Source organism: Epinephelus fuscoguttatus, linkage group LG18, assembly GCF_011397635.1.
Source record: "Epinephelus fuscoguttatus linkage group LG18, E.fuscoguttatus.final_Chr_v1".
Classification (NCBI taxonomy): domain Eukaryota; kingdom Metazoa; phylum Chordata; class Actinopteri; order Perciformes; family Serranidae; genus Epinephelus; species Epinephelus fuscoguttatus.
This window is the reverse complement of record NC_064769.1, coordinates 29,897,639-29,921,827: the sequence shown is the minus strand read 5'-3', so window position 1 is coordinate 29,921,827 and position 24,189 is coordinate 29,897,639. Positions and strand designations below refer to the sequence as shown.

At 41.5% G+C, this 24,189-nt stretch overlaps 1 protein-coding gene across 1 annotated transcript; it reads right to left on the bottom strand.

Annotated features, from left to right (window-relative positions):
• Nucleotides 1-7,323: 7,323 nt before the first annotated feature.
• bnip3lb (BCL2 interacting protein 3 like b) lies at nucleotides 7,324-24,068 on the bottom strand. Its single transcript, XM_049603527.1, has 6 exons — nucleotides 23,569-24,068; nucleotides 19,609-19,840; nucleotides 15,128-15,206; nucleotides 14,643-14,746; nucleotides 12,179-12,328; nucleotides 7,324-9,808 (listed from the first exon to the last, which is right to left on the bottom strand). The coding sequence occupies exons 1-6, from the start codon at nucleotides 23,624-23,626 to the stop codon at nucleotides 9,760-9,762; spliced, it is 672 nt and encodes a 223-aa protein (XP_049459484.1). The 5' UTR covers nucleotides 23,627-24,068; the 3' UTR covers nucleotides 7,324-9,759.
• Nucleotides 24,069-24,189: the final 121 nt, after the last annotated feature.

Sequence of the window (24,189 nt, the reverse complement as noted above, 5' to 3'; positions counted from 1 at the left end):
TCATTTTGGAGAGGAGGAGAGCTCTGTGGATAATTTAGCTCCCAGTAAAAAAAATCTGAAACAATTAACACTGAAGGAATTCTAACTAGGAGAGATTTCAGACAGTTACAATGTGCGATCCTCACCACTAGATGCCTCTAAATCCCCCTAAATCTTACACAACCCTCCTTTAAGCACAGTACTTGAGTAAATGTATCATATAATTATTTAATATAATAATTTCACGAACAGGATCTATACATGACATTATCATATAGGAATTTAATGTATTATGAGTTGTGCCACAATTTAATGACAACTAGTAATATCCTACAGATGTAGATTGACCTATATCAACATAAAATGTTGCTCACAGATTGTTATATGAAGAATATGTATCTGCATTAATTATGGTTTGTAACTGCTATTATTCTATTTTTGTGTTGAGCCACTCAGAGACTATATGGCTGTGAGGTATAAATAAATCAGTGCTGCATGGTGATCAATAAGAGGCAGGAACAGCTTACTCTAACACACATTGTTAATTCCTGACTCACATAATAACAGACAAAACCTCGACTGCACAAGTGGCCATGGGAAACATTTGAGCAGAGTCCATGTCTACTCAGTTTCCATAACAACGTGGTGGGCAGCAAATGGCTTTGCCGCTACTATTTCCCCTCCCAGAGGGCTGCAAGGGCCGCTGAGTGTATGTGTGTGTGTGTGTGTGTGTGTGTGTATATGTGTGTGTGTGTGTGTGGGTGGGTGGTCATCTCTGCAGGCCGACACAGTCTGATGTCTGAATGTCACAGGTGGATTCTGAAAAGTGAAAATGTTAAAGGTGCAGCCACACCCAAAGGCTGAGACAGGGCACTATCGTTCCCAAAAACAAAACAAGCGTCCCCCGCTGAGGCCAGGGACGGAGGGGAGTGTTAGATAATTAGAGGGGAAAGTTGGCAGGGTGCCCGATAAACAGTTGGAAGAGGCAGAGAGAGAGAGAGTCTGGTCTCCGGACAGGAAGGGCACGGTCCTGGCATCCAGGAACAGATGTAGGACATGTAGTGAGATCAGCAGCATGAGTGGTCTCTCTAATGGGCCGCTCCTCGTGGAAACATATTGGTTCTGCTAATTAGATCAGATTATTGGTTCTGTTCAGCTCAGTTTACACAGCAGTTTGTCAGTCTGAGTGAAGCCAGTTTAATATTTGCAGATTTTGCTGCAAATCGAATCCAAACATGAGAAATTGATATTTGTCAGCCTGCGTCATGAAGCCGGTGGTAATGTTTCAAAAGACGCTAAAACCAACATGGGATATGAATAGGAATAGGAATAGGAATATGATGGAAAGGAAAGGAACGGAAAGGAAAGGAAAGCATTGGATCGGATCGGATCAGTTCGGAAAGGATGGATTGGGATGGGATGGAAATAATTGGATCAGAAAGGAAAGGAAAGGAAAGGAAAGGAAAGGAAAGGAAAGGAAAGGAACGGATGGGATGGGATGGGGATAGAAGCACCATCCATACCAGTCTTCTTCCTTCCTTTACTTTGCTTTCGTGTCCTCCCTGAAGACAGCTGGATTAACCCTCTGGGTGCCATGAGGCCAAAAATAAGTAGTGGGCCCCTGGTGTTATATTGGTCAGGTCTCCCTTATAAAAAAAGTTTCTTACCTGAATGCAACTACTTAAAACTACTTTAAAAATAGAAGGCAAACTTCTGCCAAGGCCTAATGCTCTATCTCACAATGTTAGAGAGACTGAAACATAATTTGTGTATCTGCCCTCATGGGTTCTTCGCTGGCCCATGCTACACCTTTTCAACAAGTTTCATAGAAATTGGACCAGTAGCTTTTCCACAATCATGCTGACGAATGCACAAAACAAACCAACAAACAATCAAACCAGACCAAAAAAGGTTTAATAATAAAGGACCTAAAATCGACCCCTGAGGGACACCACAGGTCAAGCACATTGGTGTTTAGGATGTTGTCTTTATCAGTGTCAAGACATTTGTCATTTAAATCCTTAATGAGAGCTGTTTCAGTGCTGTGATAAGCATGGACGCCTGATTGAAAGTCATCAAAATATCAGATACAAAAAGCATCTTTGCAAACAGCCAGTGATTTTGTGGGAAGTAGTAACATCACCACTGTGTCATTAGCTGAAAATGACTAACAGCCAGACAGCAGCCACAAAAAGCCTCAGATTTGAAAGCCTACATCTATCAGGGGAAAAGTCCACTAATACATAGCTTATTAGCTAAGACTTTTATCAATGATTACATACTTGGACCCATTGTCCCCATATGAGTACAACTTTATTGCCAAAAACTACTTCCTGTTCAAAGGTACTGCTTAGTTTTTTGTCACATCCTTAAATTAAAACGCATACCAAACAAAAGCTTGGTCTCAGGAGAATATATATTACATTTAAAGAAATCACTTTGATGCAGATCATTAACTGCAAAAAGTGAAGGAAGTGATTTGACTCAGACTTCAACCTACATTTCTTTCTTGTGGAAGACAAGTGGAAGTGAGTGAGGAAAAACAAACAGGACAAACAGCTTGCCAACAGATAAAGACATTTCTGTCACACACTGTATGCCACTGACTTGTTTTATAAATAAACAGGAATTACTAGTAACTGCCTTTTCTATATTTCATGGCTTCATGTGTCTGTAGTTTGCTGTTTGATCAGCTGACTCTATAAATAAAGCATGAACACAGCTGATGTTCCACATTTACATCACACGACAGCTGTTTTGATTTGCACACGCAGCATCTAAAGAAGCTAATCAGGCACATGAGCAGTCTGACTTATAGCTAATCATTGACAGACAGTCAGGGTTCTGATTCTCTGGCTCACTCCATCACACAGCGTGTCTTTATCTGGCACTGAAAGCTGCTGCAGTGTAGTGCTGCTGAATCTTGAGGAGCTGAGGAAGGAAAGTCTCCTCACCAAAGGGATGGAGACAGGAGCTGGCCACCACCCTGTAACCCATGGTAACGCCATCAGCTGCAGTGGGAGGAGCTACGCGTCTCACTGTGACTGGATTGGCCGGGAACAGGTGTGCTGAGGTTCCATATAGGGAAGACGGAGGAGGACTGGAGGAGGCATTGTTGAGGAGGAAGCAGGGCTCAGGAGGGGATCACTTTCAGATCAGTTACTGTTCGGCAGATTAAAACTGCTCACAGTGACATCACTCATCCCTGACATATTATTCATAGATTTATCTGCTCTCGTTTTTGTCCAATTTAAATTATTATATCAACTTCTGACATTTGGACATTTGCTCTGGCATTTTTCTTCCATTCATTTAGGCCAGTGGTTCCCAACTGGTGGGTCCAGGTCCAAAAGTGGGTCACAGGTCCACTCTGAATGGACCACAAGTGACTTGCAAGCATGTCAAGTTTGTAAAAGACACACTTTATTTTGCAGTACAGTGAATTTCTGACACAGAGCTTTTATTCTGAAGTGCTGTGCCCTGCTTTAGAGTGACTGACTAACAGACTGCTACATGACAGAGACAGCAAAGTAGCCCGTTGACATGGCCAGACCCAAGTATGACACTGCATAAATTTAACTGTGTGGACCTTAAACTAGTGACTAAGGAGAAAGCTGGACCCCGTGGCTGGACCTGTCGGAAAACCACCATTTTTTACACATAGCTGCGACCACATCCAAATGACAATAACAAGACGCTCAACCTGTCTGGAGCTGTTTCTATTAAAAAAACAAAACATTGTTCCAGCTTCATTTGGCCTCTTTGTATGACTAAACATTATAGTTCAAAATCCTTCAGAAAAAGATTGAAATTTTGGGAAATGTTTTGCTTTCTTGCTGAGTTAGATGAGAGGACAGATACAACTCATGCTTAATTTCCATTAATCAACTTTGGACTTTGCGAGTAAAATCCAACTAATATTATTCATTCAAAGAGAGAATTATAGATGGGGTCCGAACAGTACGTCAACAAGAATGAAGGTGGAGGAGCTACGACTGCACAGAGACCAGAGTGATGTGTGTGAGGCAGCTTTAATATCTTTCAGCTGGGATGATCAGTGATTGACAGGAGAGCCCGTGAACAAATCCCAGTGAAACTGTTGAATAATGACACAAGGGAAGCCCCAGTGTGGTGATGAAAGTAGCAGATGTTCTTCTTATGGGTGATGGCTGCAGTTTCTGGAGGAATAATGGTGTAAATTGTGCGTCATTATGTGAGGAAGAAAATGAAATTAAATCCAGAGGATGCATTTCTATCATGTTTAAGGGCCCAATCCAAATGTAGAGTATCACGAGTATTCCTCTTACCTGTAGTGCTATTTATGAGTCTAAATTGTTTTGCTGCTGTGAGTTGCAGAGTGTTGGAGATATCGGCTGTAGAGATGTCTGCCTTCTCTCCAGTATAATGGGACTAGATGGCACTCAGCTTGTGGTGCTCAAAGCACCAAAAAATACATTTAAAAAACTTTACTCAAGATAATCCATAGGCCTTCGGGAAACACGGGAAGGCACTCCAAAAAAATTAATAAACCAGGAAGGAAGCCTTTATTATAGCAGCTAAATCATTTAAAGATCCAACATGTTTCAACCACTGTCAGTCTTCATTTGGGCTTTTGAAACAGACAACACAGGTGTGGTCTTTATTGGAGCAGAAACCAATGGGAGGCAATCACATGACCCAGCTAATGACATGACAGAAGAAGTTATTTAGGCCTATAGAGAATGGAGACGAATCAGAGAAAACATATGAAGTCTGTGTCCTCACTGAAGTGATGTTGGTGTCAACTGTCCCTTTAAACAATTTAGTAGAGAAGATAGTTTCCTACAGTTTCCTTCATGATTTTAATGCCAGTGCATGACATTTTGGTATCATCAAGATACAGTATGCAGGCAAATATAAGAACGATAATCCATGGTAACCGTTGGGAAACCCTCTTCAGGAAATCAGAGAAGGCACCAGTGAAAGTGAGCACTGCAGAGTGTCTGCCACTGGAGTGCAGTGTTCCCCAGTCAGCTCTGTGCAGCACATTCACTGTTGTCTTCTGCAAGAGAGTGAGGGCACACAGGGTGAGAGACATTTATGGACGCTGTGTGTGGCCTCACTGAGCAGGTTCATATAGCTTAAGTCAGTGCTGACATAGTGTTGTCCTGCTCTGGTTTCAAGCAGCTAAAACATCCAGGTCAAGGTCAAAGGTTTCAAGGAATTCTGCGAAGAACAACTTGACACTTCCAGTAATGTTATATTTGACAGGAGGGGCTTTAACAAACACACTTTTTGCAGGAAGGCAGCTGAGGACACAAAACAAGAGACGATAAACAATCTCAAACACCAACAGGTGCTTTAAATGTGACTGCTTCTACACTGATAAAAGACAAATCCTGCATCTTCTCACCAGAGCTGCTTTCATTCCAAACTGATCTGAGCTTCTGTGTACTGTAAGTGTCAGGCAGAGCTCATGGGAATACCCAGCGAGTTAGGAAATGATTTCCTGAGAGGCCCGATGCCTCAGGTCTCAGCTATGTGTGCTTACTCACTGTATGAAACCTCTGCTGCTGCTGTGGACTTGAGTCACGCCCAGAACAATGGGGTGACAGGGTGTGGAACCAAGGAGATGGAGAAAACCACCTAATTCAAGACATGTTTTAACTGCTAACACTTAACATGATGAAAGCACTTGCAAATGACAAAGTAATAGAAAATAGAAACCATGCCTGGGCGTTTTTATCTCTACTTAAAATCTCCCTCTGTGGATGGAGTTTGCCAGTTGTTATGGATTAGTAAATGTTAATATTTCCATTTTTCTGCCCACTTCATGGACTTCTGTAGCAATATTTATTTGGTTGCTTCTAACAGTTTCATATTATGGTAAATTGAAGATTGTGGATATTTTTTGACCTGCTGGTCGGATAAAACAAGCATTTTTAGGACACTGCTCACTTTGCACTCTGATAACCTGTACCATTTATAACAATCAATATTGGTAAGGCTACTTTAATAGCTTTGCAAGCTACCAATTATGTCACACTGGAAGATTCCCTTGGGAGAAATATAATTTGATTAACTAAAGCTACGTAAAGAAGAGGTGATCAAATTGACAATGCACGTGATACAAAATTCATAAAATGCAAAAATTGCCATTCCTACTAAAATTGCATATCATATCATAAGCTCTATAAAAAAAATGGAAAGTGATATATTTATTTATTTATTTAGCATATTGTGCAGCCTTGGAAAAAAGTCACATGCAAACAAAAATGTCATTCAACTGAGTTCATTGCAAAAAGCACCCACTAGTTCACAGGTCATGCACTTCTGCACGTTTCCACCCTCCTAACAGCCTTTAGATGGAGATAGAAGTATAAAACACTACTGGGAAAGTGCAGAGAATGTCAGCTTTTGGATATTATGTCCATCAGACAGACACCTGCGCATGAAACTAGAGTCAAGGGGTCTCATATAATCATTGTGTACGCACAAAACGAGGCCTGACAGAGGCATACGCTACTTCCCACACAGGAGTTGGGATCTATAGAAACAGACTTGATGGGAAGAACCTGTGCTTATGAACATTTTGGTCCACATTGACATGATGACATCCATTATGAGAATCTCCCGTTCCATCACATCCCAAAGGTGCTCTATTGGATTGAGATCTGGTGACTGTGGAGGCCATTGGAGTACAGTGAACTCATTGTCATGTTCAAGAAACCAGTTTGAAATGATTTGAGCTTTGTGACATGGTGCGTTATCCTGCTGGAAGTAGCCATCAGAAGATGGGTACACTGTGGTCATAAAGGGATGGACACGGTCAGCAACAATACTCAGGTAGGCTGTGGTGTTTAAACCATGCTCAGTTGGTACTAAGGGGCCCAAAGTGTGCCAAGAAAATCTCCCCCACACCATTACACCACCAGCAGCCTGAACCGTTGATACAAGGCAGGATGGATCCATGCTTTCATATTCTGACCCTACCATCTGAATGTGGCAGCAGAAATCCAGACCCATCAGACCAGGCAACGTTTTTCCAATCTTCTATTGTCCAGTTTTGGTGAGCCTGTGTGAACTGTAGCCTCAGTTTCCTGTTGTTAGCTGACAGGAGTGGCACCTGGTGTGGTCTTCTGCTGCTGTAGCCCATCTGCTTCAAGGTTGGATGTGTTGGATGGTTATTTGAGTTACTGGTGCCTTTCTATCATCTTGAACCAGTCTGGCCATTCTCCTCTGACCTCTGGCATCAACAAGGCATTTTCACCCAGAGAACTGCCGCTTTCGACTGAATAATTAAACAGGTTTACACTGATTTATTAATACCTGTCAAAATGTAAAAAGGCACACTCAGCGAATATCTTCATTCAGGTAATCTTTAATGACAAAATGTTGATCAATTCTTCCAATGTAGTGGGAAAAAGAAAAATCAAAGCAAATGCATCATTACAATAACTACTGTTAGACCATCGCAGTCTGAGGGAAGTCTCTTTCCACACCTTCAGCTTCCTATTCACATTAGGCCCTGCCATCAACAATAGGGGTTCTCCTTTCTTTCTGTTAAACTCCCGCTCTGTGCGTTCACAATCTTTCCGCAACATCAGGAAAATAAACTTAAAACAGACAAAACAAAACAAACAGGGAAAGAAACAATCCAAAACACCGCTGTTGAGCGCTGCATGTACAAACACAGGCAGATACGCATATGTCGCACGATACAACAGTATCTGTGTGGCTGGCATGGAGACAAACCCCCAGTCATCAGTGGTGGTAGATATAGATATCACGTCCTGAGTCGACCTGCTGGGTCAAATAGTATTTGCAGCAAAATTATTTCAGAGAGAGGCTAATTTTACTTCACGAAAAGTTTATGTTTTCAGACTCTTCACATCTATGTCTTCAGGACGAATGCCAAACTCATAACTTTTTCAGACAAGTCAGAGCTCACAGAAACTACTTCTTTACGTTTTTTCTTGCTCGATGAAATGTAACACTGAAATGCAGTAATCATAAAAATCATTCGGTATTTTCTAAAAAGGCAACAAAGCAACATCAGATAAAGCTCATCGATAAAACTAAAACCCATTGTGTCATCCTGTAAGTTAAATCCTGTAAATGTGTCAACAAAGCAACGAGAAAATAAGCTGAAGAAAAACTGCAAATGATAATGACTAACTGAAATACATGGCATTCGAAGATCCGAACTACTAAATCAAATATTATTTGACCCAGGTCTGGCTCTGGAAGGTCCACTGGGACAAAACTGACCCCAGTGCAGCCTCAGATGCTGCAGTGAAGCCAGTGTCTGATATCAAGCGATTCAATCATGCTGTGGACCTTATTGTACCTGCGTTTACACATAAAGCAGACCCTTGTTCGGTGAAATCAAAGCTCCCTTCAGTCGTTAGTGTCACTGCAACAAATGGCTGTCTATACCTTGCAGTCAGTTCCCTTCATCTGCAGCTTGAAGTTTTAGATTCTGTGGAAGTTTTGGCAAACATGTCGGAGTGTTAGAAAGCAGGGCTGGCTACTACTGGCTATTTTTCACGAACAAAAACTCCTGACCCGACCAATATCTTAAAAATAAAAGTCAATTACTTCAAGTTTAATATTTAACTTTTAGATTTAAATAAAGTTACTCGAATGCCAACAAAGCCTCTCTGTAATTCAAATCTCACATCTTGGTACCGAATCCTTTCAACACGCCAAACAAAAAGAAACAGTCAGCGCAGTACCATGTAGTATCCGGCCCTACGTGGAGTAAGGGTGGGAACTGAGCAGTCAGGACCAGACCAGCTCTACAATATGTTGCAGACAAACCAGGAAGCTCACTGGAAGGACAACATGGACGCTAACTGATTGGGTGAACCCTTTTCTGGACCCAAGACCCGACCACAAAATACTGTTAGTGTACACACTGAAAAGGGGACAAGCTGCCTGCCTGCACAACACACACCTTCACCCTGGTTTCCAGTTATTGTCACTTTGCAAAAATATTCATTCAGGTTCAAAATTTAAAATTTCTCGTTTCCATCACGGAAGAAATGTCACGTAAATCTCTCAGACGGAGCCAGAGACTTCCCCAGTGCAATTCATGAGCGCTTGTGGTTTAAGGATGGCCACTACGGTAACTCCTCTCATCGTTACACCTTCTCAATAAATCACCACTGTTGTAAAATAAATTAAAAAAACAATATTGCCTAGAGAAAATGAACAAAATGGCTACTTTCAAAAAAGGCATGATCACATTTTCAGTTCGCGTAGCCGACTCTGAATTTGGTCGAACCCTTTCAAGATCAGTGTTGGGCTACTCGTGTAGGTGGCACAATCTGTGGTCAGTTCTAAAAACTGGACAGTCCTCCCTTGTTGTCACGTGATCAAGGGGCACTGGGACAGTGTGTGTGTGTGTGTAGTGGAAAAGTTTGGTTTGATGCTGCAACCCTCCCTGAAAACCCACCCGTTACAAACATGACGCCCAATCGCTGAGGGGAAATATGACCTTATTCATTCTTTGAAAAGCTAATACAAATGAATGGAGGATATAAGGCGGGGGGGAGGGGATATCTACAGACAGTCAGAACAGCCGATCAAGAAAAAAAAGGGCGGAGAAGGAGGATAGAGAGGGGAAAAGGCAGATGCATTTCTCCTGAGAACATGTCATATCTCAGGGGTGGGGAGGGGAAGCAGGAGGGGGGCAGGCGGGACAGAGGGAGAAGAGACGGGCGTTCTTCTCACAACAGCAAAACTTTCTCCAACAACTCGTGGCCACTTCTCAGGCACTTTTCTTCTGTTTCGGGTTCAGAAAGAGCTGGCAGGTGGCGTGGTCAGCCTCTTTCCAATGTAGACTCTGTTGAGACAAAGGTGCACAGACAAGGAGCAGGTTACACATCACCACATGTGTATTTTGACTTGTCCTACACAGGTGTGAACATGAATTGGGCACTGGATAATTGCTGGAACAGGACCATGGTTAATGTTATTAGTTTCCATTCAAATTTAGTGCAAATTTTGCCTGAATTTCCATAAAATCGCCATGTAAAAATGCAAATAAATGCGCATTTACATCCACTACTGTCATGTGAATATTATGAGTGATGCTCTAGTCATGTGCCACAACAAGATGACATCATTAGAAAAGCCCCATTCAAAAATCAAACAAATGAAAACGGGAAAACATGATAAAAATATGCGGTTTACGTTGGTTTCATGTATTATTCGAGGAAGCTTATGGTCTCCACATCCAACTCTATGTTGCAGGCGAGAATCTGGGCTTATTTAACATTGACTGCCAGTGTGTGTGTGTGTGTTAGTGCTCGATCACTGATCAGTACAATTACAGCTGTTAAACCTGAGATCAGCAATAACTTTTAGGGCATCAAATAACTTTATTCACTATTATTAGAATATCACCAAAGTGTCGCTGTTTAGACACTCACTCCAGATTGCATCCACTTCATGCCCCAAGACAAACACCTTTACAAAGTACTTCTGGCCACAAGCAAGAAAGCCATCACACGAAGATGGCTACAGTTAAGCCCCCCTTCAAAGGATGACTGGATTGCAGTTATGAACAAAATTCACTATAGAGAGAAAAATAATCTTTTGCGACTTAATCAACGTATATAATAATATCTCTCAGTAACCCCTATCCCACTACCCCTTTTTTCCTCTTCTTTTCCCTTCAACCTGAAAACACCAATAAAAATAAAGTTATAAAAAAGATTGCCTTCACTTTGCTAACCATTGTCGCTTTTAAACAAGTGCTCTAGTGTTATTGTATTCCTTTCAGAAGCTTTGTAATCCAGTATGGAACAGCAGTGTATTTTTCAAGACTAAATAAAACTAACAGATCAAACGAAGAATGTCTTTTGTGATTATCTATCCATTTATTCATGTTGGAATGAGTTACTGTTGTCATTAGCCGTTAGCTGAAGCCTGCGACCCAATCAGTGGGTCGCAGGTCTATTCTGAATGAACTGCAAGTGACTCTCGAACATGTCAACTTTGTAAAAAACACACTTTATTTTGAAGTACAGCAAATTTCCAGCACAGAGCTTTTATTTTGAAGTGCCATTTCCTGCTGTAGAGTGAGTGACTTAAGGACAGATACTTAACAGAGACAGCTAACTAACTCGAAGAGATAGCCAAACAAAAGTATGACGCTGAATATATTAAACTGTGTGGAACCACTGATCTATCCCATGATGCACTGGGTGGAGTCTGTTGACAAATCGGAGGCGGTGCTGCTGACTAAGCATGTGTGCGTAACAGTGCTTATCCCAGAGGCCACGCACAATGGAATGATACGACTTCCCTACCAATAATAATTAATAAATAATTAGTTTCCAGATTGAAAATACAGTTTTCTTGCAAGATTTTTTTCTTTGGAAAATCAGCGGGTACCTTCATTATGTTTTGGTAATTTAACAGTGATTAGTGACAAATTCAGTCGATATAGCTTTTAACAGCTGATATCAGCTGAAACTGATGCCAAAATATCAGCATCTCTCTGCATAGAAACTAACACCGACAAAAAACAGCATTAACTACTCTAAATCTCACACATGAGGAGGGTTATGAAAGATTAAAATAGACAGAAATATCAATAATCAGCTGTTTTTTTTCACAAACTTCTTCACAAACAACTGCTACAGGTTGGGTGAGGACACCACTGTGAGTCATTCCATAACTGTGTAAACTCCTTAAAGGCCAGCAGACATGTTGTGATGACGGCAGGATTGTAAATGACACTCATTGCACACCACATCACGTAGGAGAGAAGACGGCAGTCTCAGGTATCACCGCTGTGACATTATCTGATTGAGGAGCCAGGATTATTATAACGTGTGTTATCAGAGTGCTCCTGGGAGTGTCGGAGCTCACTATGAGACAGCAGGTGTGCAGCCTCTCAGTCAGCAGCTGCTCTGTGAGTTTGTCACACAGATATGAAGAAGGGAGGGAGGGAGGACTCTGCTGACTGGTGTCTGTGGCCGTACAGCTCCCCCTGCTGGGGCTTATGTACAACTGGGAGATATAAAATTGTTCTGATGTTCTAAACGGTGAGGGGGAAAAATGAAATGAACATGAAAAGTCTGATTGTTCACTGATGAAACAAAATGGAAATCAGTTCTACGTGTTTCATTAAACTGCTGTCAGGTCTGATGTGCGCTCAGTGACTCTGTGATCTGACAGGTGATCTGCGGTGTGTTTTTCTTACCCCAGCCCCAGAGCGAGGATGTGTGATAGTAGCAGCGAGGGGATGAAGACTTTGAGGAACTCGGCGGAGAAGATTCCTCCTTTCTTCATGGCCCCGGTCTTCCTCATGCTGAGCGTTACTGAGCGTCGAGGGTGACGGAAATGAAACTCCCTGCAAAATATGTCAGTCATTTTAGAGGCGGCACAGCTGAGTGACAACCTGACACCTGTCAGTCACTGAGAATATGCCCCGGAACATCATTTTTTTAAGTCTAAACTGCCAAACATTCTTTAGTTAAAGCTGCCTTCAGTTACTGTACACTGCACAGAGGTGCTCTCACGTCCTCAGGCTTTAATTTGAGATCATATTCTAGGAATTATAAGAGGAGCGATATCTTTCAGCAGTCAGTTATGTTGCTATTTGAACAGATAGAAAAGGTGGAACCTGTTCTTATTCCACTTCCCATCCCGTATGTGTTTGAGTCTTTGGCAGCATAGAGAGATTCAGATGTGATTATGTTGGCAATATTGTTGCCAGGTTTCCTTTACGTTTCCCAAATTTCCAGACTTCTCAGCAGATTTTTCAGACCATATTTGACACAAGTACAAACAGCTAGATGTTTGTTAGGTAAATAAATGGTTTTAAAATCCAACTGTTATCATGAGTGTTACATTCTGACCATTTATGCGATTACATTGCCAAATAATTGCCCATACAAATCAATCAACAACAAACCCAGACAAGTTCATCTCTACCGAAATAGGAAGTAAACCAACCAGTGCTACCTGTACTCGTATTGTATTGCCCTAACATATTGCATAAATAATTTAGTGTGCTCTTGACAGCGCTTCAGTTGTGCTGTTCGTATTCATCTGGACCAACTACTTAATTTTTATGGCGTCTGTGCAGCCTTGTTTATTCACTGTTGCCACGGAAATGACAATGATAAGATAATCTTTATTGTCCCAAATGGGATATTTGTTTTGGCCACATAGTGAGACAGAGCTGCATAGCAGATACAACCATCATATGCAATCAAGACACACAGGAGACAACCATGTAGTGCAGCAGTAACAGGTAAGGCTAAAAGAATAAAGCTCCAGGATATAAAAATTAAAAGTGCAATAAAAACTTTAGCATAAATAGAGCAAATAAAATACATTAGTGCAGCCATAGAGGATCTGTCACGTCGAGAAGATAGTCAGTTTACTTTTCTGATGACTGCATCACGGCAAAACTTCCAAATGTTCAGACAAACTTAATATTCGGTTATTTGTGATGCTATGTATATATGTGAGTCAAAGATACTGACGCATTTTCTTTCACACTAATTTGGTCACACATGAGCAGATTTGGTTCAGTTATGAGACACTGGGGCGGAGCTGCTTTGCTGGCGTACAGACAGCTCTGTGTAGGAGCGTGCGTTCAGTCACACACTATACTTTTTGCCTTGCTTTGACATTTTTCCATACTCTTTTCTTTTTTAAATACTTATCCAGACATGGAAATGACTATAATCAAATTCTATACTTTTCCATACTGCGCAGCAACACACACATCTAACCCATGTTAATGCTGCTGGCGCTTTGTAGACTGGTTTTGGAAAGGCTGCAGGGTTTCTATGTTGGGAAAGATTGGCTGGATCATCCCAAATTCTATTCTATCATTTTATGGAGTAACATTACTGTATACATATGTGTGCAGCATAAAAAAAGACCCAGGACATACTTAATGACCACATAAGCTGTTTGTCTTTCATGGGAGCATTAAAATGACCAGGAGAAGTCAACCAACAGCTTATATGAACTCCGACTTGCTAAATCAGTAACTCCTCTTAAAACACTTCAGAAGTCTTCTCTCTTTTGAAGGGTTTCCAATAACGTCTCCTTTCAATGTTTAGGTTTATTTTTATTCTTAACATTTGAGTAACACTTTATCTTACTCTTGATGTCACAATTGAGTCTTGCTCTGCTATATTTTAAGTTTAAATTTATCCATTGTTTTACAGTTTTCCTGTGTGTTTTATTTCCGATTTTAATCATCCATTGTTCTCTAGTTTTCCCTCTTTTTTCCTTACACTTGCCTGCTTAGTCAAACATTAACTCTGCATTTCATTGCTGTGTTTTATGTTCAAAGCACTTTGTGACACTTGTTTTGATAAGTGACATACAAACATTATTATTGTCATTATTATTAATTACACTGAAATGTTTAAGAAGGGGTGAAAATCAGAGGTGTCGACACAAGACAAATTATGAACAGCTCTGAAAAAAAGGCTTAACCTTGTCGATCAAATGACCTTTAATTTTCTTATAAGCTGTCTGCATCATAGTTTCATACACACTCTGTCAGCTGGACTTAAATTAGTGCCTCAGACCAACTTTATTGCTTGGACAACCGACCACTTTCTCTGGACACACAAGCAGCTGTGTGTGTTCAGTTGCCATGGAAACGTCACGTAGATGTTTACCGAGTTGAGACTTACTTGGGGGGAATGTTTTCCGGTCGACTAGACCAGTCAGCAACCCAGTCTGCGTCCTTCATCAGGATGTCCATGTCCCTCTCCTTGTCCAAGACGTCCTCTTCTGACTAGAAACACAAACACACACGCACACGTCACTTAGCAACCTCGGCATTCAGGCTTTAAGTCGACGACAACCTTTTTAAGACGAGACATGTTCTGTGTATTTCTACATGCGTGTGTGTGTGAGTCATGGACACTGAAGGCAGAGGGCCCTGACAGAGATCAAAAGAGAAAAAGGGTGATGAAGAAGAGTGAGAGTAACGGTGACAACACACGCTGTGCAGCAGAAACAGAAATTCACACTGGGCGCGGCAGCCATCGCCATGGAAACTAAAGGCAGACAGCAGTTGTCATTCTCATGTGCACACGCACCACTTCAGGGCCAGTGGTTGAGGTTGCTATGACAACAGACTGATGGAGAACCTGAGGTGCACGTATGCTCTTACTAGGCTGTCTCTTCTGCCGCTCACGTCCACGTCGAAGATGATCTGTCCATCATCCTGGGGACTGTGGGGCCGCGGAGGGCTGTGGGCGGAAACAGAAATGATAAATCAGCGGCGGCGTTATTCGCAACGTCATGACTCCTTCTTACCTTCACATCATACAGGGTGTCTACAGGTATCAGACACTTAAATTTAATGCTTTCAAGACCTTTATAAGATCATTTGCAACCATTTTTTTAAAGATATTTTTAAGGCATTTTTGCCTTTAATTGATAGGATAGTGAAGTGTGAAGGGGGGAGAGAGAGAAGGAGACATGCAGCAAAGGGCCACAGGCTGGAGTCAAACCCGGGCCGCTGCAGCAACAGCCTTGTACATGGGGCACCTGCTCTATGCACTAAGCCACCAACGCCCCCATTTGCAACCAAATTTAAGATTTATTTGATAGAGGTAGGTATGTAGTCACATGCAGAGAAAGGTTTTGTGTGGGAATATAGTTTTCATAGTGAGTTTGGTTAATCCACCTTTTACCAACAGGTTAGTGCTAGGTACAGTGGTAGGTTTTAAGATTTATAACATCATGAGCTTAACTCATTGATTAAAAATACCTTAAAAAAGGTGGCGAAATGAAATTAGATCAAATGTTTTTGGCAATTAGGCCCTCACAAATTCAAATCTGAGACTCCTTAATGATTTTTAAAGCCTAATATCAACGCTTTGAAACTTGACGTGACATCACTTTTCTTGTGCTGCTTTCAGAGACCTCTTGCAAGTATTTAAACCTTTGAACCCTGAGCAAATTATTATTCTTTCAAAAACATGGGGAAAAAGGCAATGGGCAACTTGGTAAGAAATGTCCCACAAATTGCAAAAAGATAAATTTAGAAAATTATTTAAAAAAAAAATAGGAAAAACAAAAAAAGCTGGGGAAAATTACAATTATCATCATTATGTATTTTTAAAAAATGGTACAGAATTATAATATTTTATGCATTTTTTCCCAGGTCATTTTCTCGTTTGTCTGCTTGTTTTTGTTTTTTCTTTTTTACTAATTTTCTTGTTATTTAATTTTCCCTTTTTACTTTATTTCTTGCACATTTTGGGGTCATTTCTTCTTTTGTTACTTATTGCCTTCCTCCCATGTTTTTGAAAGAAATCAAGCCAATTAACTCAGGTTTCAAAGGGTTAATACAACTGAATTTAAGACATTTAAGAACGTTTAAGGCCCCACAGACAGCCTGCTATCATGGAAGATTCTCAGGTGTGAGTTAAGAGGCTTTATACCATGGGAAATTAAAATATTTATTTCTAAATGAGTGTGTTTACATGGATATGAGTAACGCAATTATGAGGCTTATCCCAGTTTTAATCATAGTGGGGACTTGATGTTTGCCTGAGCACAGATAAATTGGGTTATTCATATCCCTGTATACATGTTGAATACTAGTATCACCTCACTGATCACTGCAGTCCAACCTACACTGGTTATCACAGTATTTTGGACCAAATACCTTGATATCGATGCTGCAACAATAGTGTAGGGTTGACTATTATACTAAATATGTACACAGTAACATTTTAATCACACATTAATAATCATCAGTAATATGAATATGATAACTTAGTGGGTAAAGCAAATGATGGAACAGCTTGAACAGTCTGGTAAGTTCAGAAAATCACATCACTTTACTGTAATGCCACCTTTAAAACTAGGAAGACAATATGAAACTATGATTGATAATGTAAGACGATATCTAGTCTCATATACTTTGACTTACTAACCCTCATCTATAAGACGTGACAGTAATTTTGCATTGTATTTTATTCCTTTTTTCTTGTGCCTTCAAGCACATCTGGTTCTTCATTGAAGATTCGGAGCAAGAACACTTGACCTTATAACACCTTGACGAGGACGGTACAGAATGTTTCACCAGTCCTTTACCCAGCAGTTAAGTGCTGCTGCTCCTGTACTCTGACCTCTCGGGAGAAATGTGCACTAAAGACGTGTGTGTGTTGGCAGAGCAAGAAAATAAAACATTTTCCTCATTAAAATCTCTGTAACATGACACCTGTGTAGCTCCAAAACCGTTAAGATGACATCATGTTTGTGTTTCAGCTCATTTCACAACAGCTTGTTGATACAGTGTTCTAGTGTTCCCAACTGCTCACAAACATCCTCAGGTGACTCAGTGACAGCTGACTGCCCAGCCTCCCTGATAAGCTCGGCCTTATCGCAGCCTTCCAAGGATTACACACAATGATGTGGCCGGGAGTTGAAGGGTCAGGACTTTTCTAACGTGCTCAATAAAATGGGAGGCACGCTGTGAAAATGGACGTCATTTTATTTTCAGAAGCCAGCTCAGCTCCTGAGAAGCTGACTGAACATGTTGACAGTGCATTTACGAAAAAGAAGAGAAGCCACTCCTGATTTGTGGGCTGAATTCAGTTTCCGACTGGAACGTTAAGGAGAGTTGAGCAAAGTGACCAATATTAAACACCTCTTCTAGAAAAAGGCATGTCACTTTTTCCAGTGAGGTTTTATTGTGTGGTTGGCAGATGAACAGCCATCTGGGCATCGAGGCAGAAAGCATTTCACTAAAGTTATATTTCAGTCACGCTCCTCAGCTCCTCAAGACTGCAGTTTTCTCAACAGTTGAATTATCCTACAATTATTGTTTTTATACTGATTTTCAGAAGAACTTTCAGCTGCATAAAGACACTTAACTGTTGTTCAGGGGTAAAGGAAAGCTACGAAAACAGAACAAAATGCAGAAGAGTTGCTGATTAAAAACCAGGTTATGAGTAAAAGACAAAGAAATTGTTCAACTGCAGAATTACTGCTCTTTAACTGAGTGAAAGTCATTAGACCAAAAATTCACCTCGTGCCCTAAATCTTCCACAACTATAAACACAGACTTCTGTGAACCCAAGAACTCGTGACTTTCATGGTGGGAATTCCTGTGTCTTCATCTGTATTTCATGTTTTCAGGCATTAAGGAAATATGCAACAGCTTTCTGCACACACATTAACTGCTTTTATTTTTTTTCGTTACTTTTAGAGATAATGGACAATTAGTTTGTTCACTTGTTTGTTAACCATGTTATTTATGAGGTCTGATTATGAGATACAGTCAAATTCTTTTTATCAATACCAAGTACAGCTACAAGTAGGGCAGAGGTCGGGTTCAGATACAGAACAGCAGCCCTGGAGCCACAGTGTTTTCAAAGGACTCTTCAGCAGGGCAGATCTTTGGATATTTTAAACAACTGCATCAACCACCTTTCATTGATTCTTATATGGGTGCTACAACAATTTAGCACTGCACTCCTATAACATCGTTGGATTCATGATGGACTGTTTTTAAACAAAGAAAAGGATCAAAATCTATGAAGCAGAAACACAGATATCGTCTTTCTTTGTTCTACATATTCTTCTTTCTTGTTAAAATCCTGGCGCCCACTTTACCCACAATGAAACATGACCACTGACAGTTCGCTCAGAGATTCCTGGTAGCAGTTATCATGCTTTTCCTTATTTTCTGTCATATATTAAATATCCCAATGTTGGATGTTCATATTAAACATGGCAGAAGTTTTAAATATATGTTAAAGTACTTCCTGTGAGCAAAAACCTCAGGTTGAATTGTTTTTTTTCTACTTTCCAGAGAAGCTGGTGACGGATTTCTTTATATGGTCATCCGTTTCAGGCACACTACTGCTAGTGTCTACATTATGTAGCCTACACTGCTACATGTAGCTACATGCTAATGTCAGGAAAACGTGTAATCTTGGTTGCTGATGTTGTATTTTTCCCTGATTATTCATGTTATTTCTGCTGGAACATATCTGGTTGTTAAAACGTTGGTATGGAAGCTTTTATTGGTGATTTTTCACAGTAAAAAGTGCCACTATTCTCCGATACAGTCATTCCCCAGCTGCAACTACACTGCTACATGTAGCTAGATGCTAACGCCAAGGAAATATGTAATCTTGGTTGCCGATGTTGTTGATTTCTCTCCAGTTTTGGACCATATTCCTGTAGGAACATGTCCGATTGTTAAGATTTTGGTTTAGAAGCTTTTAATGGTGATTTTTTTAGAGTAGAAAGTGCCACTAGTCTCCGTTACAATCATTCCTCCAGCTGCAACAACAGTGCAGACACTGAGATATGGAAATGAGAGCAGATTGGGATTTTCCCAGGAAGGGGGCTTCATGAGACAGATGCTAAACAAAGCCTTTCAGACAGAGGGTCAATAAAAGTGTTCCACAGCACACTGTGTGAACACTGAGGCATGTAAACATGTTCTAGTAGGAATTCAAAACACAAGTATGAACGCGTAAATGAGGATAATAGGTCCTATTTAATGCAGCCCCGAGCTTCACAGAGCCCTCCCTGGAGCCACACAAGGCTTTATACATGCAGTAGTACTCCCCATGACCTTTAAGCTTTGATGTGTAAATCAGTGGAGTTCCCCTTTAACACTACCTGTCGCAGGAGGAGTTGCTGCGACTCGACTCATGCTGGGCGTCCAGCAGGATCTTCTCCATGTCTCCATTGTGGATTGAGGACGAGGATGGGACGTGCTCCAGCCCCCCCACCATGGCCTCCTCCTCCTCCACCTGAGGCAGAGGCAGCAGGCCTGGAGATGAGCCGCCTGTAGAGGAGGACTGGGTTGATCCGGCTGCGGCTCTGTTCATCTCCAGCTCCACCCAGGACCCTGAGGGAAGAATGTGAGAATGTTTGTTTTGATTTTTAATAATGTTCACAAAAGACACTGATTTCTTTAAAAAGGTTAGTTTAAAACATTTTCACCCACTTTTTATGTCCCCACTAGTGCACTTAAAAGTTTTATTTCCTGCTGCAGGACAATACTGACCATGTAGTTTACTACACAAGATCCCTTTGCAGCAAAGTTTTAAAAAGGGTTTTAAAGGATTTTCCCCCTTTATAATTGTAGAGAACCATTATTAGATGATATTAAGGTAAAACTTGATAAAAGTTAAACCACAAAAGAGCTTGACTGCATGATATTACAACATGAATATTAGATATCATAAAAATCTGCATTCCTTTTCAAAGACTTCCTGTGTATAGACATGTCCGTGTGACATCGGCTGATAAGAAGGAGTCGATGTAAAGTCATGTCAATAAATGAATAAAACAATATCCTGCTCCGTCCAAGATCTGATATGCCCCAAGGAGCAGGCTATTTGCTTACACTGGCTGCTAAAATAATAAGTGCGCAAATGACTAGCGTCATTTAACTGTGTCGTTGTTTATTTTGGTGCATTTTACCACCCTTTTGGCAACAGTCCCATAACAATAGGCTGCCTGTGCCTATACAGAAGGGAACAATGCACTGCATACCTAATCTTCTGTTTTGGTGCAGCCACTGATTTTTCTCTATGTGCACTTTGGATTGTATATGGACTCCAGAAGCTCTGACGAACAATTTCACTCTGGGCAAGAAAGTATCTTCCAATAACCTTTTCTATATCAGACATTTTGACTTGTCATTGCAAGAAAAGCACAGGTAAAGCTAATATCATTGATGATGGTCACATTTAAGTGTCCCAGTAAGCCAGGCCAGTGAGCATACACGCACAATAACTGGAGCCTGAAAGTGACACACCTAAATTCAATATAACCATCATCTTTGCCTCAATGACATGTGTTTCTGTCCGCTGGGAAAAAGACTCTTACTGACAACTCAAAATAAACTTTGACTCGTTGTGTTGTCACAGCATTAATCTTATTCACTTTATGTCCAAAGAGTGATTAATTTCTGACATACTGTCTGGACTATCAGTGAGGGGAGAAAGTTACAGCCTTGAAAGACTTTGTTACAGCAGGACGAGCACAGCTGTAACGAAGAAGATTAATGGTGGCACCTTGCAGGTTTTAGTCTCCTGGTGACCCAGCATGCACAATGCCGAAAACCAACACACCTAAATGGATTTGCAAACATCATTAATGCTGTTAATTGCACCTCTGCTTTTCCTGCTATGACATGTCAAAATATCTACCTCTCATAAGTGGAACTCCCACAGAGCACAGACAAAAGGCTTTCACTCATAAGCCACAGGAAAATAGGGGGGATGAGAAAAAGAGTGGAGATGTCAAAATGATTTCGTAGTCCTAAACTGAGGGTGGTCAACAACACAACGACCAGACTGAGCCTGTCAGTCAGAGAGGTTCAAGAGTAAAGCTCTATTTACTGCTGTGTGATGAAAGGGCAGTAAATGCCTGCCTGTGTATGTGCTGCTGTGTCTTGTAGACCTTGGCTGTGATATATGATGCCCTCCCTGTTTGTACGTGAGCTCTAGCATGGACGGGCAGCTGAGGAGGCACAGCATGCCTGAGGTGGGTTGCAGACACAGAGGAGGGGAGTGGAGGGGAGGGGAGGGGAGGATTAGCCTGGGCAAGAATCTGAAGAATAAGGAAGATATTTCCCAAGATCCTCTGTCAGGCAGCTTTGAGAACACTTTCTCCTGCTGTCCTCACTGAAATAAAAAAGAGGAAGGCCTCTTGAGCAGGTCACTTGACCCTTTAACAGTAAGTAAACATCATGTTCACATGAGCTTTCAGGGGACTGAATTTCACAGTACAGGCATCAAGCCAGTTATACCCACCGCCCAAATGATGCACCCCTCCCCCCCTAAACTGGCCTCAACTCAGCACTTGCACTCATCCTGCGGATTACACAGCGGACCGGGAGCCAAGCTGCTGGCGACAGCCCATTGTCTCCGCTCTGTGGACTAAAACCACATCGCCATGGTGCCGAGGCTTCCGAACATTCTGGCCGCAGAGCAGCTATCAGCTGTTGGGTGGCTTTAGAGGAAGCAGACATGATGTGACCTCTGATCTACTGATGCTGAGGGAGGAGGGAGGAGGGCTGACGCTGCTTCTTGCCTGAAGATCCCAGGTATTAGATAAAAATGACATGCTGGAGGAGCTCCAGGAAATGCCAAAAATAACATGGTGTCAGATAACAGAGCACACTGCTGGCCTTTTCATCTGATCAGTGCAGGGTCTTATTGTCCCTCATGATATGTCTCAGCATGTACTGTCACTGTCCAGTATATCCTGGTGAATGCTACCAATAAAATCTCCTGTGAATTTTATGCCTCTAAAGTTATTCTGACTCTGTCAACACAAAGTTTATCAGCCTCATGTGAAAGTAAGTTAATCAAGAATAGTGCTGAGTTAATGTTGTGGTAGCAAGGGATTACGGGGCCCTGGACAAAGTAAAATACATCTGATCCTTCTGAAAAGTTTGCAGGTCTTCTCCAGGCTTTTGCCTGTTATTGGCAAAACAGGGAATTAAAGTATTTAGACAAAAAGTTAAAAGGAATACCAGACTGGAATATAAAAAGAAAACACTTGTTGCTTTCTATCTCATACAACAGAGGAAGATATAGCCAACACTGGACATGCTGTTGGACAGATGCTGGCAACCTGTTTGCTCCACAGTAATGTCCATCTTTAGTTATCCAATCCCATTTTTAAAAAAAAAAAAAAAAAAAAATGAATCCACGTGTCTCCAAAAAAAGGGAAAAAAGGTGGCTGGAAAGTTTGATTGCTGCCCATTGTGGCTTTGGATCAACCAGCCTCAATGTTCCTACAGTGTAACTCTTTCCCCCTGTTCCTCACGTCCAAAACGTCTGTCCTGGAGTCACTGGAGCCATAAATAGCATGCCAAGTCACAGCCCCCCATAGTGTGGTAAAACTTAAACCACCTCAGCTCTGCAAGTAAGCCCCTGAGTCAGGACGGAAGGGTAATTTAAATGCCTTTGTTTACGTCTGTTATGGCTTACGCAAGCCTTGCATGAGGTCTTGAATGGAGCTTATCCTCAACAAATGCATCTTCAGGTGAAACAGTGAACGCAATGTGGAAAAAAGTGCAATTTGCCAAATGAGAATTCAGTTAGTTAGCTATTTAGAAATCCTTAAATACTTTAAAATTGATTATTTTTGCTGAAATCTGAAAATATAGCACATGAAAAGGAATAAAAGAGGCTGTAAATATGTTGTTCCTACATATATTACTTACTATAAAAGGACAACTACGTGTGAAACATTTCTCTGCCCCCATTTTTGCCTGTTCTGACTTCTTCCATCTCGCCTTGTTGACAAAGCTTAAACCCGCCTCCACCTCTCCGCGTGACTCGCTGATTGGCTCATTCGCCGGTCAGTCAAGCTTGTCGAAACGCCATTGGTTCAACCACTGTCAATAAACACACGGAACATAGCGTTCTAACGTCTCCCCTTTAATGTAGCTCCACGGCGAAAAAAAAAGATAAACGGTTAAATACACTGTTTTAAATGAGCAAGAACCCTCAATAAACTTATTAAAAATATATTTTCAATACCACGGTGCGTTGCCCTGTCAGAAAACACACTGACAGGCTGTTCTAATAGGCAGTTTGCTAGCAGTTAGCTTACCGTTTAGCCCGGAGTCTCCGTTGTTGTCTGTGGAAGTAACGTTAGCAGCGTCGGACATCGTGGTGCCTGGTGAGCAGGGCGGGTTGCATAAAAAAGGGGCTCAAGTCAGTGCAAAAACGCGCACTACCTTATCTGCACACATTCAGACGTGCGATAGTACAGCTGACCCGAGTGGCCTTCTACCCAGTTTGGTGTTTTCTTTCCTCCCCCAGCTAAGCTAAACTAAGCTAAGCTAAGGCACCGCTGCAGTTTGTTTATCGCCCGTTAGCTGGTCTGGAAGCAGGAGCCGCGAGCCGCCAGACCTTCCCGGAGCTGGGTGATGACGTCACGCTGTCCCGTTGATCACAAAAGAGGGAGAGGGAGGCGAATTACATAACCATCAGAGAAAATTTAAAAAAAAACCTGCACAGGAGACGTCATGCATGAACTGGTAGTATGGATTGTTAGTGGAAAGTGAGAATGCAAGCTAAAAGGCGTGTGGTAATTGGCGCTGGCTCCGTTTGCCCCTTTTCAGGGGAGGCGTGCATGCTCCCACGTACGCAGCACATGCAGATGTGTGCCCAACTCTAGTTTATGGCAACCAGACACATCAGCTGATTGCAGTAAACCATAAGTGGTGCC

Bases quoted from the DNA above. Each gene is read 5' to 3' on its own strand.
- bnip3lb (XM_049603527.1), bottom strand. From the start codon at position 23,626: ATGTCCGACGCTGCTAACGTTACTTCCACAGACAACAACGGAGACTCC. The intron at 19,841-23,568 runs GTAAGCTAACTG...TTCTTCCCTCAG, and splicing joins CGGAGACTCCGGGCTAAACG to GGTCCTGGGTGGAGCTGGAG. The intron at 14,747-15,127 runs GTAAGAGCATAC...TTGTGTTTCTAG, and splicing joins GCGGCAGAAGAGACAGCCTA to TCAGAAGAGGACGTCTTGGA.